Source organism: Rhinopithecus roxellana, chromosome 8, assembly GCF_007565055.1.
Source record: "Rhinopithecus roxellana isolate Shanxi Qingling chromosome 8, ASM756505v1, whole genome shotgun sequence".
Classification (NCBI taxonomy): Eukaryota; Metazoa; Chordata; class Mammalia; order Primates; family Cercopithecidae; genus Rhinopithecus; species Rhinopithecus roxellana.
This window is the reverse complement of record NC_044556.1, coordinates 135,998,560-136,013,580: the sequence shown is the minus strand read 5'-3', so window position 1 is coordinate 136,013,580 and position 15,021 is coordinate 135,998,560. Positions and strand designations below refer to the sequence as shown.

General features: G+C 35.5%; 1 protein-coding gene across 1 annotated transcript in view; it reads right to left on the bottom strand.

Annotated features, from left to right (window-relative positions):
* HMCN1 (hemicentin 1) overlaps positions 1-15,021 on the bottom strand; it is a 470,019-nt gene that overhangs the window by 337,414 nt on the left and 117,584 nt on the right. The window contains 2 exon segments of the mRNA XM_030936855.1: positions 851-973; positions 2,087-2,245. Coding sequence (XP_030792715.1) covers positions 851-973; positions 2,087-2,245 — 282 coding nt within the window.

Genomic DNA, 15,021 nt, shown 5'->3' with positions numbered 1-15,021 from the left:
AGTGAGCTGAGATTGTGCCACTGCACTCCAGCCTGGGGGACAGAGTGAGACTCCGTCTCAAAAAAAAAAAAAAAAAAAAAAAAAAAAAAAAAAAAAAAAAAAATTATGACAATTAAACCTATCTAAAGGAATTTTTAAGAAAATACTGGCCAGGCGCGGTGGCTCAAGCCTGTAATCCCAGCACTTTGGGAGGCCGAGACGGGCGGGTCACAACAAGGTCAGGAGATCGAGACCATCCTGGCTAACATGGTGAAACCCCATCTCTACTAAAAAAATACAAAAAACTAGCCAGGTGAGGTGGCGGGCGCCTGTAGTCCCAGCTACTCGGTAGGCTGAGGCAGGAGAATGGCGTAAACCCAGGAGGCGGAGCTTGCAGTGAGCTGGGATCCGGCCACTGCACTCCAGCCTGGGCGACAGAGCAAGACTCCATCTCAAAAAAAAAAAGAAAAAAAAGAAAATACTAAATTTTCTTACATTAGAATTTTGCTCAATAATTAACTTTTTCACATTCTACTTCAGTAACCAGTTAAGCCTCATTTTAATAGTCATATGAAAGTTATTCATCACAAACACAAATTGACCTTACTGAACAACAACAAAAATTTTTGATTCCCATAAAATTAAACAGTTAAATTAAACAGTTTGTTGCTATAAGTAATACAATCTAAAAATTAACATTAAATATATCTACATTACTTCACATTATTCAATGCCTTTATTGAACTGTGGCCTAGGAGTAATACCTTTTGGTTAAAATTGTTTTTGAAATCAAATCTGTCATAATTAGGCTGGCCTAACCGATTTTGATAAGGCAGCTGGTAATAAAGTAGACTCCTTTTATTAAACTGACCTCATTAACTTGTTTTTTGTCCAGATGGAACACTTGACCGGAACTTGTAGAGGCAATTTCTTCATAGACTTTATATCCAATATGGGTCCTGTCATCACAATCTCCAGTCAGTACAAATACCACCTATGATTAAGAAAAAAAAAAAAAAAAAAAAAAAAAGAAACAGTGTAAAGGGTTTCCAGAAATAAAAAAAATACGTATCGAGTACCTATTGTGTTAACACATTACTGGGCAAGTAGAATATGTGAGTGTGTGTGTGTATAAATGTATGTATATATAATTATTGACTTTATACTCTGTTTAATAGTGAACTCAGATAGGAACATAGTGATTTCTATTTCAGAAGTGTAGGCTAAAAGCTGTAGAAGTAGAAATGAGACCATGACTATGCTAGATCACAGAACGGCCTCAATTCCTCACCCCTCCCTGTATCACTCAGTTAAAAGATTCTGAATTTCTTCTTATAAAAGAGGTAGAGCTTATTTTGTCATCTTTGAATCTAAGCTTGTCCATGTAACTTCCTTTGGCCAATACTATGAAGCAAAAATGACATTCTACAAGGTCTGGACTGAGACCCAAAAGGGCTTATGTGTATTTCCATTTGCTCTTAAGTGTTTCTGCCATGGCCATGAGAAGGACATGCCTAAACTAACTTAATGTTAAGTTAACTTAACTTGTTAAGGGTAAGACAACTATGAGGCAAAGCCAGGTCTCCTGACAGTCAAGCTTAGATAAGCAAAACCTATACTATTCCCCAGACACACCAGTGAGCAAGCCTGGCTTAGATCAACTGAGCTCTGTGAACATGTGAGAAATAAATGCTTATTGTTTTAGACCATTGAGTGTTTGAAAAGTTTGTCATGCAGCAATAGCTGATACAAAGAATAACTCTGACTCAGGCATGATTCCACGTCAGAGATAACATTGGAATATAACTCTTTTTTGGTTAGGCCTATGTTTTGTCAGTTATAAGGAAAAAATGGTAACAAGTACCTTAATTATTCCCCAATCATGTCTTCTCCATACTGAAAAACAAGGCATTCATATGCTATGTATAAATATCACATCTATGTTTAATATGTTTAAATTAGATGACATATACATATTGGAGAACATACATGTGGATAGTCATAATTTTTGTTATTGACCACATATGGAATGGTCAAAGAAGATAGGCAATCTCTTACCTACTGCATTTAGACAGAATGCAGTATGTTGGGATTGATTCTTACTCACTTGTGACTGTTTCTGTTGGATAAGTTGCAGAACCTCATGGGTGAGCCGGTAATCTTTGGACCGAGCATCAGTGAAAACATAGATGAAAGAACCAGGAAGAGAAATTTCCAAGGCAATTTTTATAGCTCCGATACTCATTTCTGGACAATCACCACCACCCTGTTGAGTGGAGAGAAAAATTCAATTACCTCATCAGCAAAAACAATTGAATATTTTGGTTATAACAAGGTACTTTGGGAGTTTTAGAACTGAGCAAGTTTTCACTTTTATTTTCTGGCAGTTTGGCACTTTGTTCAAGAAGGGATGGAAGAGATGTAAAGTGATATGAACTAGAAAAATGCTTACTTAGGGATAACTTATAAATTCACCCAAAACACACAAACTAATAGCTATATACGTTTAAAATTAAATGTCTATTTACTCTCCCCTGTCTTACACAATGATCTCATATACCCCCCTCTTCTCTTACTTTTTCTCTTTCTTATTTGATGACCTTGCTTATTGTATTGAGAAGACAGGAGCAATTAGAAGAGAATGTTTATAAACTCCCACCACAATACCTGTTAACCTACCTGCAGAAGCAGCCAGATGCCTGCCTTAATCGTGAACCACTTGCTTGCACTCATGGCTCTGCACCCATGGCTAAGGCTAACTACTCACCTGGGAATTAATCAAGGTGATCTCTCTACTCCATCACACTTTTTACTAAATCTTTCCAGCATGGCATGTCTCTATACTCCATCAAACTTCTGCTCACTTCGTACCTGTCAGAGAAGCTTTCCCTGACTATCTGACATAAAATGCATTCTGTTTGTCATTCTTTTCACTCTGACTCTGTTTCATTTTCCTATTAACCCATAATCTGTGTGTTTTATTTTCTACTTGAATAGGCTCAATATGTATTCCTAAACAAAAACTGTTCGCACCCTCAGAGGAATTCTTGTCATGTTTATTTCCTTCATAATTATGTGGATTTGTACATGAAATTGTGAGCTTGCTGTATTTACAGTTTTATGCATTATATTTTAGAATTACATCCTGTTTGGTTCCATGTCATCAGCATTGTTTAAAACCACAGGTTTGAATAATGGAATAACATTCTATTATGTCTATATTCCATACTTTAGTCAACCATTTCTCTGCTGTTGAAATATTAGTGCTCTTTCCAATTTTACTTCTCCATCAAAAATAGTAGATAGATAGATAGACAGACAGACAGACTGATAGCAATAACTATAGGGCCAAGGGAATGGACTTTTGATCAATATAATTTGAGCGATTAATAATTGCTGAACACCTGGCTAAGATTTGGTCATCCAACAAATAAGCTGAAATATCTTGTCCTGAAGGAGTTCAGGGCCTAGAATAAGCAATCACATAAAAAGCAGGGCAGCTTGGGATCATGTGGGCTTTATGGCAGCAGAGTCCAACAAGTAAGAGCTCTTTCTCAGAAAGAAAATAGTTATTCCATGAAAGGAGTAAAGCTTTATCATTAAACTCTGGAAATCCTATTTGATTTTCCTATTGGGTCTTTCGCCAGGCTCCAACAGTCTCATATTCTGATACAGATACCGTGAACACCATAGATCTAATCAGGGTCATAAGAACCAAGTATAAGAATAGTTTACAATGTAGCTAGCCTGGATGAAGTAGAGAATCTTTTCTTGTACTGGATCCCAATCAAAACTTACAGTCTTTATTTGTTAAATAGGTTGAAACAGAGCATCAGCTGTTAAAAAATTACTCTAAAACTGAGAGACTCATTAAATATTAGATCACTTTCTTAATTGCATGGGGCTAGAAGATGTAGTAACCTGATCTTCACTTTGGAAAATACACCAGCCATAGATTCCCCAAAATTTTATTGAGTTAGCAGTCCTTTCTCTTTTTGCAGAACTTATCTCCTACCTTCTATCATTTATACGCATTTTAGAGGCATTTAGTTTAACAAATCACACCACTCTCAACAACTTGTATATTTGTATCTTTTGACCATACTTATCTCTCAAGTTCTAATTTTACATTTTCAATTTCTTGTTAGAACTCTATTCCTGGGTGTTCTATAGGCATCTCCAATTTAGTGCATCTAAAACAGAACTCATATTTTCTGCTTTGTCATCTCTATTTTTGTTTACAGTACTATCTGCATATTTAGTTTCAAAACCTGAGTCATTTTTGACTCCTCCTTCTACTTTCATCTAATCAGTCGTCAGTCATTCGACTTAAATCTGTCCCTTCCTTTTCTCTTCACTTCCTACTAGTCACTTTTCTTAACACAAATTTTATACATGTACAGACTCCTATCTGATTTTCTGCTTTTCCTTCCACTTAACTTTTGCCTGCAGTAAAAATCTATATACATCACGTTCCTAATTAAAATATTTCACTACTTGTGTTGGATCAAATAATCTTTCTAGCTTTCTATCTCCTGTTGCTCCTTCTCCACAAATTGCTCCCTTTAAGCTGAGATTACTTTCTGTTCTTTTAATATTCCCCTTGCTTCACGCCTTAATGCCATAACAATTTTTATTCAAGTAGTCTTTCTACTGTTCTATCTCTACCATCAAACACTGCTCAACAAAACATGCATGCCTAAATTCTTCCATTATTGTATAAGCTCATTGATGGCAAGAAACTGTGCTTTGCTGATTCCTTGAATCCTCAGTGCATAGCACATTTCTGGCTTAAAGTCATCACTGACTAAATATTTTTCAAATTAAACTATTATCTCACAATGGTTGAGATAATATGCCTTCCCCTCCTTAAAGCTTTTTTTCCAGTCAAATGTGCTTCCTCACTCTTCAGATGTATTCTACTCTGCTTTACACTTTAGTGGTACTTAACATACTTCCTTTGCATAACAGTTATTTGGAGGGTTATCGTGCAACAATGATCCTAAATGAAAATTTATGTAATTGAAAAGTGGGAAATAGACAGACATGTTAGTAATTTTGGTATACTTGGATAGAAATAATCTTTACTTGCAGCCAATTTTGTATAATTTGTAATGGATATTCTGGGATGCTCAAAAAATTTAAATTCCTATTGTATATTCAGAAGCTTAAAGAAAAACATTTCTCAACTGCACCTGACACTGTGTACCCGAGTGTGAACCACAATATAATTTATCCATTCTACAAGCATTTGTTGAGTGGCCAAGTACACAATACAACTCCATGGTAGTATAATTCTAAGGAGAGATTAAATGTCTTTTACTAATTGTCACATGTGTACCAACACACTAGGAGAAGTTTTCTGTCTACAGGCCAAACATGAGGACAGCTAAGAAATATCTAGAGGCACATATTAGGAATAGAAGGAATGATAAACTTTGTCCAGTTATTGAGGGAGAGACCCTCTCTGAGCCTTTTGACTTAGGTATAAATTTGCCCTAAGAGGACCTATAGATGCCTACTTCCCTAGGAATCCTGAAACATTACCCAGGAGTAGACTGTAGAGACCACTAGAATCCTTGAAAGGGACTCCAGATGAATTTGCCCAATTGGAATCTCCCCAGAACTTCAGGCTCAACCTAAAATTGAATGCAGCCCTAAAAAAATCATGTACTGAAATAGGGTCCCTAAGACTATAAACATTTTTCAGCCTATAAATTTGAATAAAGCAGTTTAACCACATGTTAATAAAATCAAGATGGTCAATAACCTTTTCTGTAAGTATTAGAAGCACCTTAGTTTCCTGAAATAAAAAAGCCACTTTGTGAAACACTGGAGCTTTATGTATATGAGGCTTAATAGTGGTTAATAATCAAAGGAAAGAGTGTGGTGAGCTGACACAACTAAAACCCCACAGAGAATTTCACAAATATCATTTTATTTATTGGACTTTTATAATATCATGTACTCTAAAATGAATTATTTGACTTTTATGAAAGAACTAACAATAAGTCTCAAAGCAGCCAAGAAAATTGGAGAATGTCAAGTAAAAAGAGAACATTTTAAGCCAGGCATGGTAGCACATGCCTGTTGTCCCAGTTACTTGGGGGGCTGAGGTGGGAGGATCCCTTGAAACCAGGAATTCCCATCCAGCCTGGGCAACATAGCAAGCTATCTCTTAAAAAACAAAATAAATGTTTAAAAAAGAAACACTTTTGACTCACACATGTCAGAAGCCAAGATTGGATGTGCTTATACATCCTTTAGGAGTGCTCTATATAGCTTAATTATGTTTTGTCTGCTATGGAAATCAATGTATTCTTTATAATAAAAATGACTGTTCTGCCCCAAATTTTACATTTGCAATATAATCTGCAAATACAGATTATATTGTAATCATATTGATTATAAGTGTTCTCAGGAACAAAACTCTTCCCAAAATAATACAGTATATTTAAATTATTACCTTTCTGCTTCTAGCTAACTGAAAATTAAAAGTAAACGTTAACTAGTAATTCATATCTTAATAAAGCTATGCGTCTATCTCATTGTGGATAGAAGGTCCTGAAAAGAAAAGTAAGTTTATTCTTTTTCCAAAAGAAGTTAACATACAGTATTATCTTGTTATAAAAGCTCCCTATCTGATATTTGAGTTTGGTTTCCTAATAATTTTAAATCATAAGTGGCCATTAAAATGATCTGTGAGGCCAGGTGCAGTGGCTCATACCTGTAATCCCAGCACTTTGGGAGGCTGAGGTGCGCAGACTGCCTGAGCTTAGGAGTTCGCGACCAGCCTGGGCAACATGGCAAAAACCCGTCTCTACTAAAATACAAAAAAAAAAATTGGCCGGACATGGCGACATGCCCCTAGTCCCAGCTACTCAGGAGGCTGAGGCAGGAGAATTACTTGAACCCAGGAGGTGGAGGTTGCAGTGAGCTGAGATAGCGCCACTGCACTCCAGACTGGGTGACAGAGAGAGACTCCATCTCAAAATAATAATAATAAATAAAATGATCTATGAAAGAAATGCTTTACCTCTGCACTAACACAGTAGCCACTATCTAGCCTCATGTGGCTACTAAGCACTTGAAATGTGGCTGGTAAAAATGAGAAACTGAATTTTTTAATTTTATTTTAATTAAAATTTAAATTAAAAAACTAAAGCAATGCTAATTTTTATATTGATGACATATTGAAATATTTTGGATATATTCAGTTAAATAAATAGATTATTGAAATTAATTTCAACTGCTTTTGAAATTATATACGTAGCTCACACTATTTGTTGGACAGTACTACTTTAGAATGATACATTTGATTGACTTATGTAGACTTCATTTTAGACTGTTAATTGCCAGGCATGGTGACTCGTATCTGTAATCTCAGCAGTTTGGAAGGCCAAAGAGGGCAGATCTCTTAAGACCAGCAGCTTAAGACCAGCCTTGCAACAGAGGAAATCCCCATCTCTAAAAACAAAAAGGAAAAAATTAGCTGGGTGTGGGGTGTGGTGGCACACAGCTGGTATGTGGTCCCAGCTACTCAGAGGGCTCTGGGTAAGTGGAGGCTGCAGTGAACCGTGATTATGCCACTGCACTCCAGCCTGGGCTACAGAGTAAGACCTTGTCTCAAAAAAAATAAATTAACTAATTAATTAAGTCCTTTAAAAGTCTGTAGCAGTTTCATTTTGACCTGAATACCAAATAGAAAAAATGTAAAATAATAATCCATAAACATTTATGATGGAAGAATTTACAATTGAAGAATTTAAATCTATAAAAGCTCCTATTGATTTAATCAGCACTTTTCTTGGTAATAAGCCACTCTACCTGTGTTAATTCAATAAATGTCTACTCTGAGCCAAGTGCTGAGAGAATATTGTCACAAACATTATGTTATTTATTTTTTATATCAGTGGATAAGGTAAACATCACTTTTAACATGTTTTATTGACTCATTTTGAAAATCCTTTTTCAGGGTCACACAACTAGTAAGTGAAAAAGCAGAGATTTGAACTCAATTATTCCTGGGCTAAAAACTCATGCAAACTCCCATGAGGCATTTTATTACCTTCTGGAACTTCTGTGAGTATAAGCAAGCAGCTTTATGAGACACTGTATAATCAGAGGAAGAAAATTCCCATTCTTCTAGACACCTACAGAATATTGTTTATTCTTTTGTGGTATTCAATAAGATGTATGATAATTTATATTTCCTCCTACTAGATCTCTGTTTTTTGGAGTCCTTAGTAGGTGTTCCATTGTTGTTTGATGAATGAATGGATAAATGACTAGTGAGTAAATGGGTGAAAGATTTTCAAAGCAATCTTGACATATTCTAGGCACACTTAACATACTCAGCCTGAGCTTGACTTAAGCCTAGCCCATCCCATTTCAAGTAATATAATTCCAGAACTAAACCTTCTAAAAGTACAAGTGTATAAAGCTAACTTCCCCTATGTTTGATCTCTACCCCACACCTCTCTCTGTCCTGGCATACCATCAGGATTAATAATTAACAGGATAAAACCAACATAGCTATGTAAATATATTTCCTAAAACCACAGAAACATGCACGCGCGCACACACACACACACACAAATGAAAGTTATAATGGAGATGAACTGTATAATGCATAGAATTAGCTCCCTAAATGCATTTTAGAAAGGGTCTGACTTTGTTAACCCGTGCTTTTATTTGAACCTTGAAATATAGATAATTAGTATCAGTATACACAGTCCTGCTCAATATTTTGATTGACATTTTATCTTTATAATTCTACTGATGCCTACAATTTACTAAACTGCCAAAGACGTTTCAGATAGAAGAACGTGTACCAAAAAAACAGAAGCATGTGAGCTTTCACAGTAAATGTTGCTCCTGGAATAAAAAAATTTTTTTAAAAAACTGTAACTTCAGAGTTACGGTGATAATTATGTTCACAAAATGAATTACTGGAAAGCAAGATTAAATAAGAATGAATAGAAATCTTATCATTCAAGGGAGTATTAAAACACAGATTATCATGCTGTCATTTCTAAATACAAGACAGTGTAGGAGTGGCACTGGAATAAACTGAACCTTTAAACTGTGAGAGGAGTGGGAAGAAAAATGAAGTCCCTGTTCAAATCCTAATGGGACAATGTACATCAAATGATGGATCTGAGAGACCCAAGAATGTTAATCTCAGAGCAAGCATGTTCCCATGCTTTATCATTTATCTTCTAATCAACCTATTTCAATTCTTCTCTTCTCATCTTTTCATTGAACTCGTTTTTATATCAATTGTTTTTCAAGTGCCTAACTCTAAGCAATAAAAAATTGAAACGTTTTTATAGGCTCATGACTAAGTCCAAAATAATTCTCATTGGCATTACAATATTTACCCTTATTCTAACATGAGTATAACCTACTAAAGTTTGCACTTAGTTTCAAAGTCAGACTGTATCCTTTTCACATGGAACCCCCATGCATGAAATGTCATATTTGTGTAATCTGTCCCTTACCTATAAAATTTAGGTATGAAACTCAGTTTCAAGCTGATCAAAAAAAATTTTTTTCTTTGTTTTTTCTTTTTTTTGTTGAGACAGGGTCTAGCTCTGTCACCCAGGCTGGAGTGCAGTGGCATGATCTCGCTCACTGCAACCTCCACCTCTGGTGCTCAAGAGATTCTCCTGCCTCAACCTCGAGAGTAGCTGGGATTACAGGCACCTAACACCACGCCCAGCTAATTTTTGTATTTTTAGTAGAAACAAGGTTTTACAGTGTTGGCCAGGCTAGTCGCAAACTCGTGACCTCAGATAATCCACCCACCTGAGCCTCCCAAAGTGCTGGGATTACAGGCATGAGCCACTGCACCCAGTCTAAAGCTGAACCCAATTTTACAACTCTCAGTTCTCTTTCTTAAAATACAGTTGTGCAATTCTTTTACCAAGAAAACAGGATGTATATGTGAAAACCATTAAATTACATTGAGTCTAATTTACAGCTACATCAAAGCAAGTATAAAATAAATTAGAATAATTACAGAGTTTGTCAGTGACATGTGCTGGCTTTTATTACTTGCAGAATATATTGCAGGGATGTAATGAGAGACAATCAGAATATTGCAGAGCCCAAACCTCAAATCTCCAAAATCAAAATAAAAGATGTTACATCCCAGGCAGTCAAACTATGCTGCTCTTTGCTACACATTCATTGATCACCAAACAAGCTCAAAGAAGGTGAAATCCAAATTAAAGCATCAAAGAACTGCTGACCACAATTCCAGGCACAGTAAAGGTAACAGTCACAACAATGTCCATGCTTTCAGATTATCACCTGTCACTGGTAGGGATTTAACTCATCAGGAACTGATCTTTCAACTCGTTGGAACTTCATTCAAGGGAGGTAGAGCTTTGGTAGGTCTTCAGGGGATATGTTTTGTTGGGTCTTCGGAGGAGGTTCAGTTCGCTTCAAATAAAATATTTATAAAAACTGCACTATGTACCAGGCACTCAATACTTGATGAGTAAATTAGAAAATGTTGTACCTAATACTTTAAAAAATATCAAAAACTTCATAATTCACATGAGTTACAATGCACAGTGAGTGGTCCTTTAAAGAGGAAAATAGGATGGAGTCAATCAAGAAAAAAACAATAACAAAAATACTTTCTACTTATCAGAAGACATGTAGAAGTAGACAGGATTAACCATAGGCAAAAATGGGAAACTAACAAATTATATCTTGGTATTCTCAGTCACCCTTCAGTAATTATCCTCTTCTCAGCTTCTTAAAGAATTCTTTCTTACCCCCATTCAAGGATTCAGTATCTTTTTTTAATTTTTTTGAGACGGAGTCTTGCTCTGTCTCCCAGGCTGGAGTGCAGTGGCATAGTCTCGGCTCACTGCAAGTTCCGCCTCCCAGGTTTAGGCCATTCTCCTGCCTCAGCCTCCCCAGTAGCTGGGACTACAGGCGTCCACCACCACACCCAGCTAATTTTTTTGTATTTTTAGTAGAGACGGGGTTTCACCATGTTAGCCAGGACGGTCTCGATCTCCTGACCTCGTGATCTGCCCGCCTCGGCCTCCCAAAGTGCTGGGATTACAGGCATGAGGATTCAGTATCTTTTTATTGTGACCTTCAAAATTAAGACACTGCCATTGCCCTGGTTGGAATGGATTCCTGGTCCCACCTAACAAGTGGCTCTCTTGTTTGCTTAGGGAGCAAAACCCAGAGTGGGCATGGACAGGGTCTAAGAAGGTCCTACTAACAAATCATCATTTGCTTATTCAAGGAGGAAGCATTCACCATACCTATACTTGCTCTGAGCAGCCCGTCTTGCTCCCAGTTCTTCCTCTCCTGTGACCCTTCTCTGTTTTTCCTCTCTGCTAGTCAAGACTCTACCCAGCCATAGAAATTTCTCTCTTCCTTCTGCTCCAACACTCACATATGGATTCTGCATGCCATCTAGTACATTTGGTATTATCTTTGTTATTACCTAGTTAATGAAGATTGTAATGCTGTGACTCTTTATTTAATGTGGTAAAAATATATTTATACTGCTTGTGTTATTTCCTCTCTTGGCAAAATGGAAAAATGCATTTTTACTAATAAAATCATTATGATTTACAAAGACATCATATTATGAGAAAGTTTGAGATATACAAATTTTACATTGTTTTTAGTAGTCATTTAAAAAATGATGAAATAAGATCTTAAAGGAGATGACTACATATATGATAGAGCAAATAAATCAGGATTTTTAAAAAATCACCATGAATATAAAAGAACAGAGACCTAGTTTAAACATTTATATAAGGAAACCTGGGGGACTTAGCTGATGATGGAACCAGTATTCAATAATGTAATATGCCTGCCAAACAAAGCTGGTATCAGCCTCCAGCATTAAAAGACGCTCCCCAGACATTGCTCCAGAGGAGTCCCCCAGGTTTCATCTGGCGACAAAGTCCAGTGCTATCAAATCTTTAACTAGTGTTACTCAGGTCTAGGGTATTGACAGGTTGCTGGAAGACATTCTAACATCTGATGGGGTAACCGGACAAATGATATTCAAAGTCAATTCCAATACTAAGACTCCTCAATTCTCCTGAAAATTTTTTTTAAGGTCTAGGAATAAAAAAGATGCTTCCTGAGAAGTAACTGCTCCTACCCAGTTTGGATAGAGAAAAAACTCTAATTTTCTTTTATGTCCATTTCACTGAAAATGAGTTTGTTCTTTAACTGCAGCTACTAGCAACTCTGAAAAAAATGAGATTTATAGTTTTCTCTAGGAATCCTGGCTGTAGGTCAAGGAACATTCTCCCAAGAAAACTGTTTTGATCTCCATCCTTACCATCACCTAAAAACTAACAAAATCAGATTTAGTACTTATTGTGGAGAACAGAACAATCTGTTTCTTGCCTAAGTAGCACATATGGATTGAATCCAGGCATCGTAGGTTAGTGTATTCTTTCTCTTAAACATTATTTGGCCACAGGAATCTGCAATATTTACCACGCAATGACTCATGTATTTACCCTTAAGGATATTCCCATAGATGCACACTTTTAAAAGAAATTCAAGAAATTTCCCATTATAAGCCATATCCACCCCACTCTAACCACCTGTATATTCCATTTTGAAAAAGCAATCCAACAGTCAAAACAGGCTTCAATATTCTTTGTCCTTTGAAGTTTACACAAAAGATCACAAAATCAACCACGTATTTGCTTCTGGATAGGGTACCAAAATGGATACCTAAAAAAGAGCCAAACATTCCCATTCCTGTCCTCCACCATCTTGTCACAGTCTCTATTCCTTGTTTTCTGGGGATATAGGACTGTTTGTCCCTCAGAGATTTCTTCACTCTAGCAGAAACTCTAATAGAAAACTCGAACTGCAAACTAAAGTTTTAACAGATGCTTCATTCAGGCCCAAAGAAGCCTCAACATAAAAATAAAAACAATCAAAACACTACCTATGAATGTACCTACAGCACACATGGTACCTTTCAATATCTTAAAAATATTTTGTTCTTGTTTCTCTCCAAAGTGTGCATGAGCTTAAATAAGCTTATCATACTTGGTACCAAGAAAATTTGCTGAGGAAAACCAGTGATTTTATTATTAACTTTGTCATTTGATACTTGGTAATTTTTGGTGGGCCAGTTACTCAAAGTGATTGGAGATAGGAATGAAGTAAAAATATTTAAGAAATAAATTCATTTTGTGGAGGATGAGATCAGCCCTAGACATACATCTGTCTTTAATTATTTCCTACTTTGTAACATACAAAGAGAAATTATATAAATATGTTAACTTGATTAGATCAATAAGGTTATTTAAACAGATATTTAGAAGGAAAGTAGCAGAGCAATAAAGGAAACTGGCTTTGGCATTAAATACCTACAGTTTTGAGATCAGCTTTGCTACTTGCTATTTTTGTGACCTGTGTAAGACATGTTACCTAATATCAAAAAGCTTGTGATTCCTCATTTGTAAAAAGAAATAGTAATATTTATGTGGGTGTAAATTGAGAAAATGATTTTAAAACACTTACAAAACCTTTTGCAAGGCACATATTTCAAAACTGTTGCTCATTTATGACATAAATATTTGGGGATTATTTCCCTTTAAAGAACTTTGGAGTACTAGAGCTAGTAGTAGCAACAGTTAACATTTATTGAGCTTGTACTTTGGGCCACTGTTCTGCTTGAAGGTTTGTACATACTATGAGTTAGATGCCTTATCATACTTTCTTCCCTAAATTAAATACAAGCTAGTCCTCCTTTAAAGTATGTGTGTGTGTGTGTGTGTGTGTGTGTGTGTGTGTGTGTGTGTGTGTGGTATTTGTAAGAAACTGCATATCATGAAAACTTAAATGGAAATTAAAACTGCTTTTCTAAGTTGAATCATATCTAATAATGTCCAAAAATGAAAATCAAACCTCTGATAGCTCTACATTATATCTATGTCCATGCTGACATATAATGCCTTTTCTTTCCTTTTTTGGTTCATTTTTAAAATTTATTTGCTTTCTTCATTTTTCTAGCCATATATGTTTGATTTTTAAAAATTCATATGGAATAATTCTCTATCTAGAAATTAAAGTTATAGTTTTACACAATAGCATTTTTTAAATACTAGAAATTAAAGTATATATACCAAATTGGCATAGTAAATTATACTTCTAAAATCAGCATTATTTTGTTCTCCTCTTTTTAGCAGTCTTTGCCTTTCTGGCCAGGGTATTTCATATTCTCTTTAGGCAGTTAATTCTATCAACTGTTCTTCTATAGCAAAACATTCTTTTCCCCCTAACCTGAACTTTCCAAAGTTTAAACCTATTTATTCTTCTGGACCTCACCCTATCTTCTTCATAACTCTATCATGTTGCTATGTGACAATGCTTTTCCAGATATTTTTAATCATACTCCTACTTTTTTTTAAAGTCTATTTTATTAAAAGACTTTACTAAGGAAACTTAAATTATGTGTGAAGCTTTCGATTTGGGGGATCAACAATTTATACAAAAGTTGGCATTGTAATCTCATTATTGTAGAAATATATTGGTGTTTTGAGGGGTTGTGTGTATGTGTATGTGTGTTTACACTTTGAACGTTTGACTAATGTACTTTTTGTTCTTTAAAACAGTTGGATAAAAGGCTTGAAAGCATACCACTGCCAATACCATTTTCTAAAAATCAACAAGCTTTATAGTTTCTTATAAAGAATGTGTCCCGAAGCAAGGCTTTGCACTGCATATTTACAAGGATATTAATTTCCAAAGCTCTGTGTGATTTGAATACCATTTGTTGTCATTTGTCTTTCCTTCTTTTCCCCAGAGAGAAAGCACAGTTGTTTTCAAGTTACTTCTCTGTATATTCCAGATGAAATAGGATAAAGGAAAATGAAATTAATGGTATAAATTTAATAAATTAAGTGTAATAATTTTTTGCTAATTTTTTCCTGGAAAATTTTAGATTGCTTTTTCTCAAGTTAATTCCATATCTCTGGAAGAAAAATAGTGGAGCCTACTGTAATGTTAATGGATGATTAATGC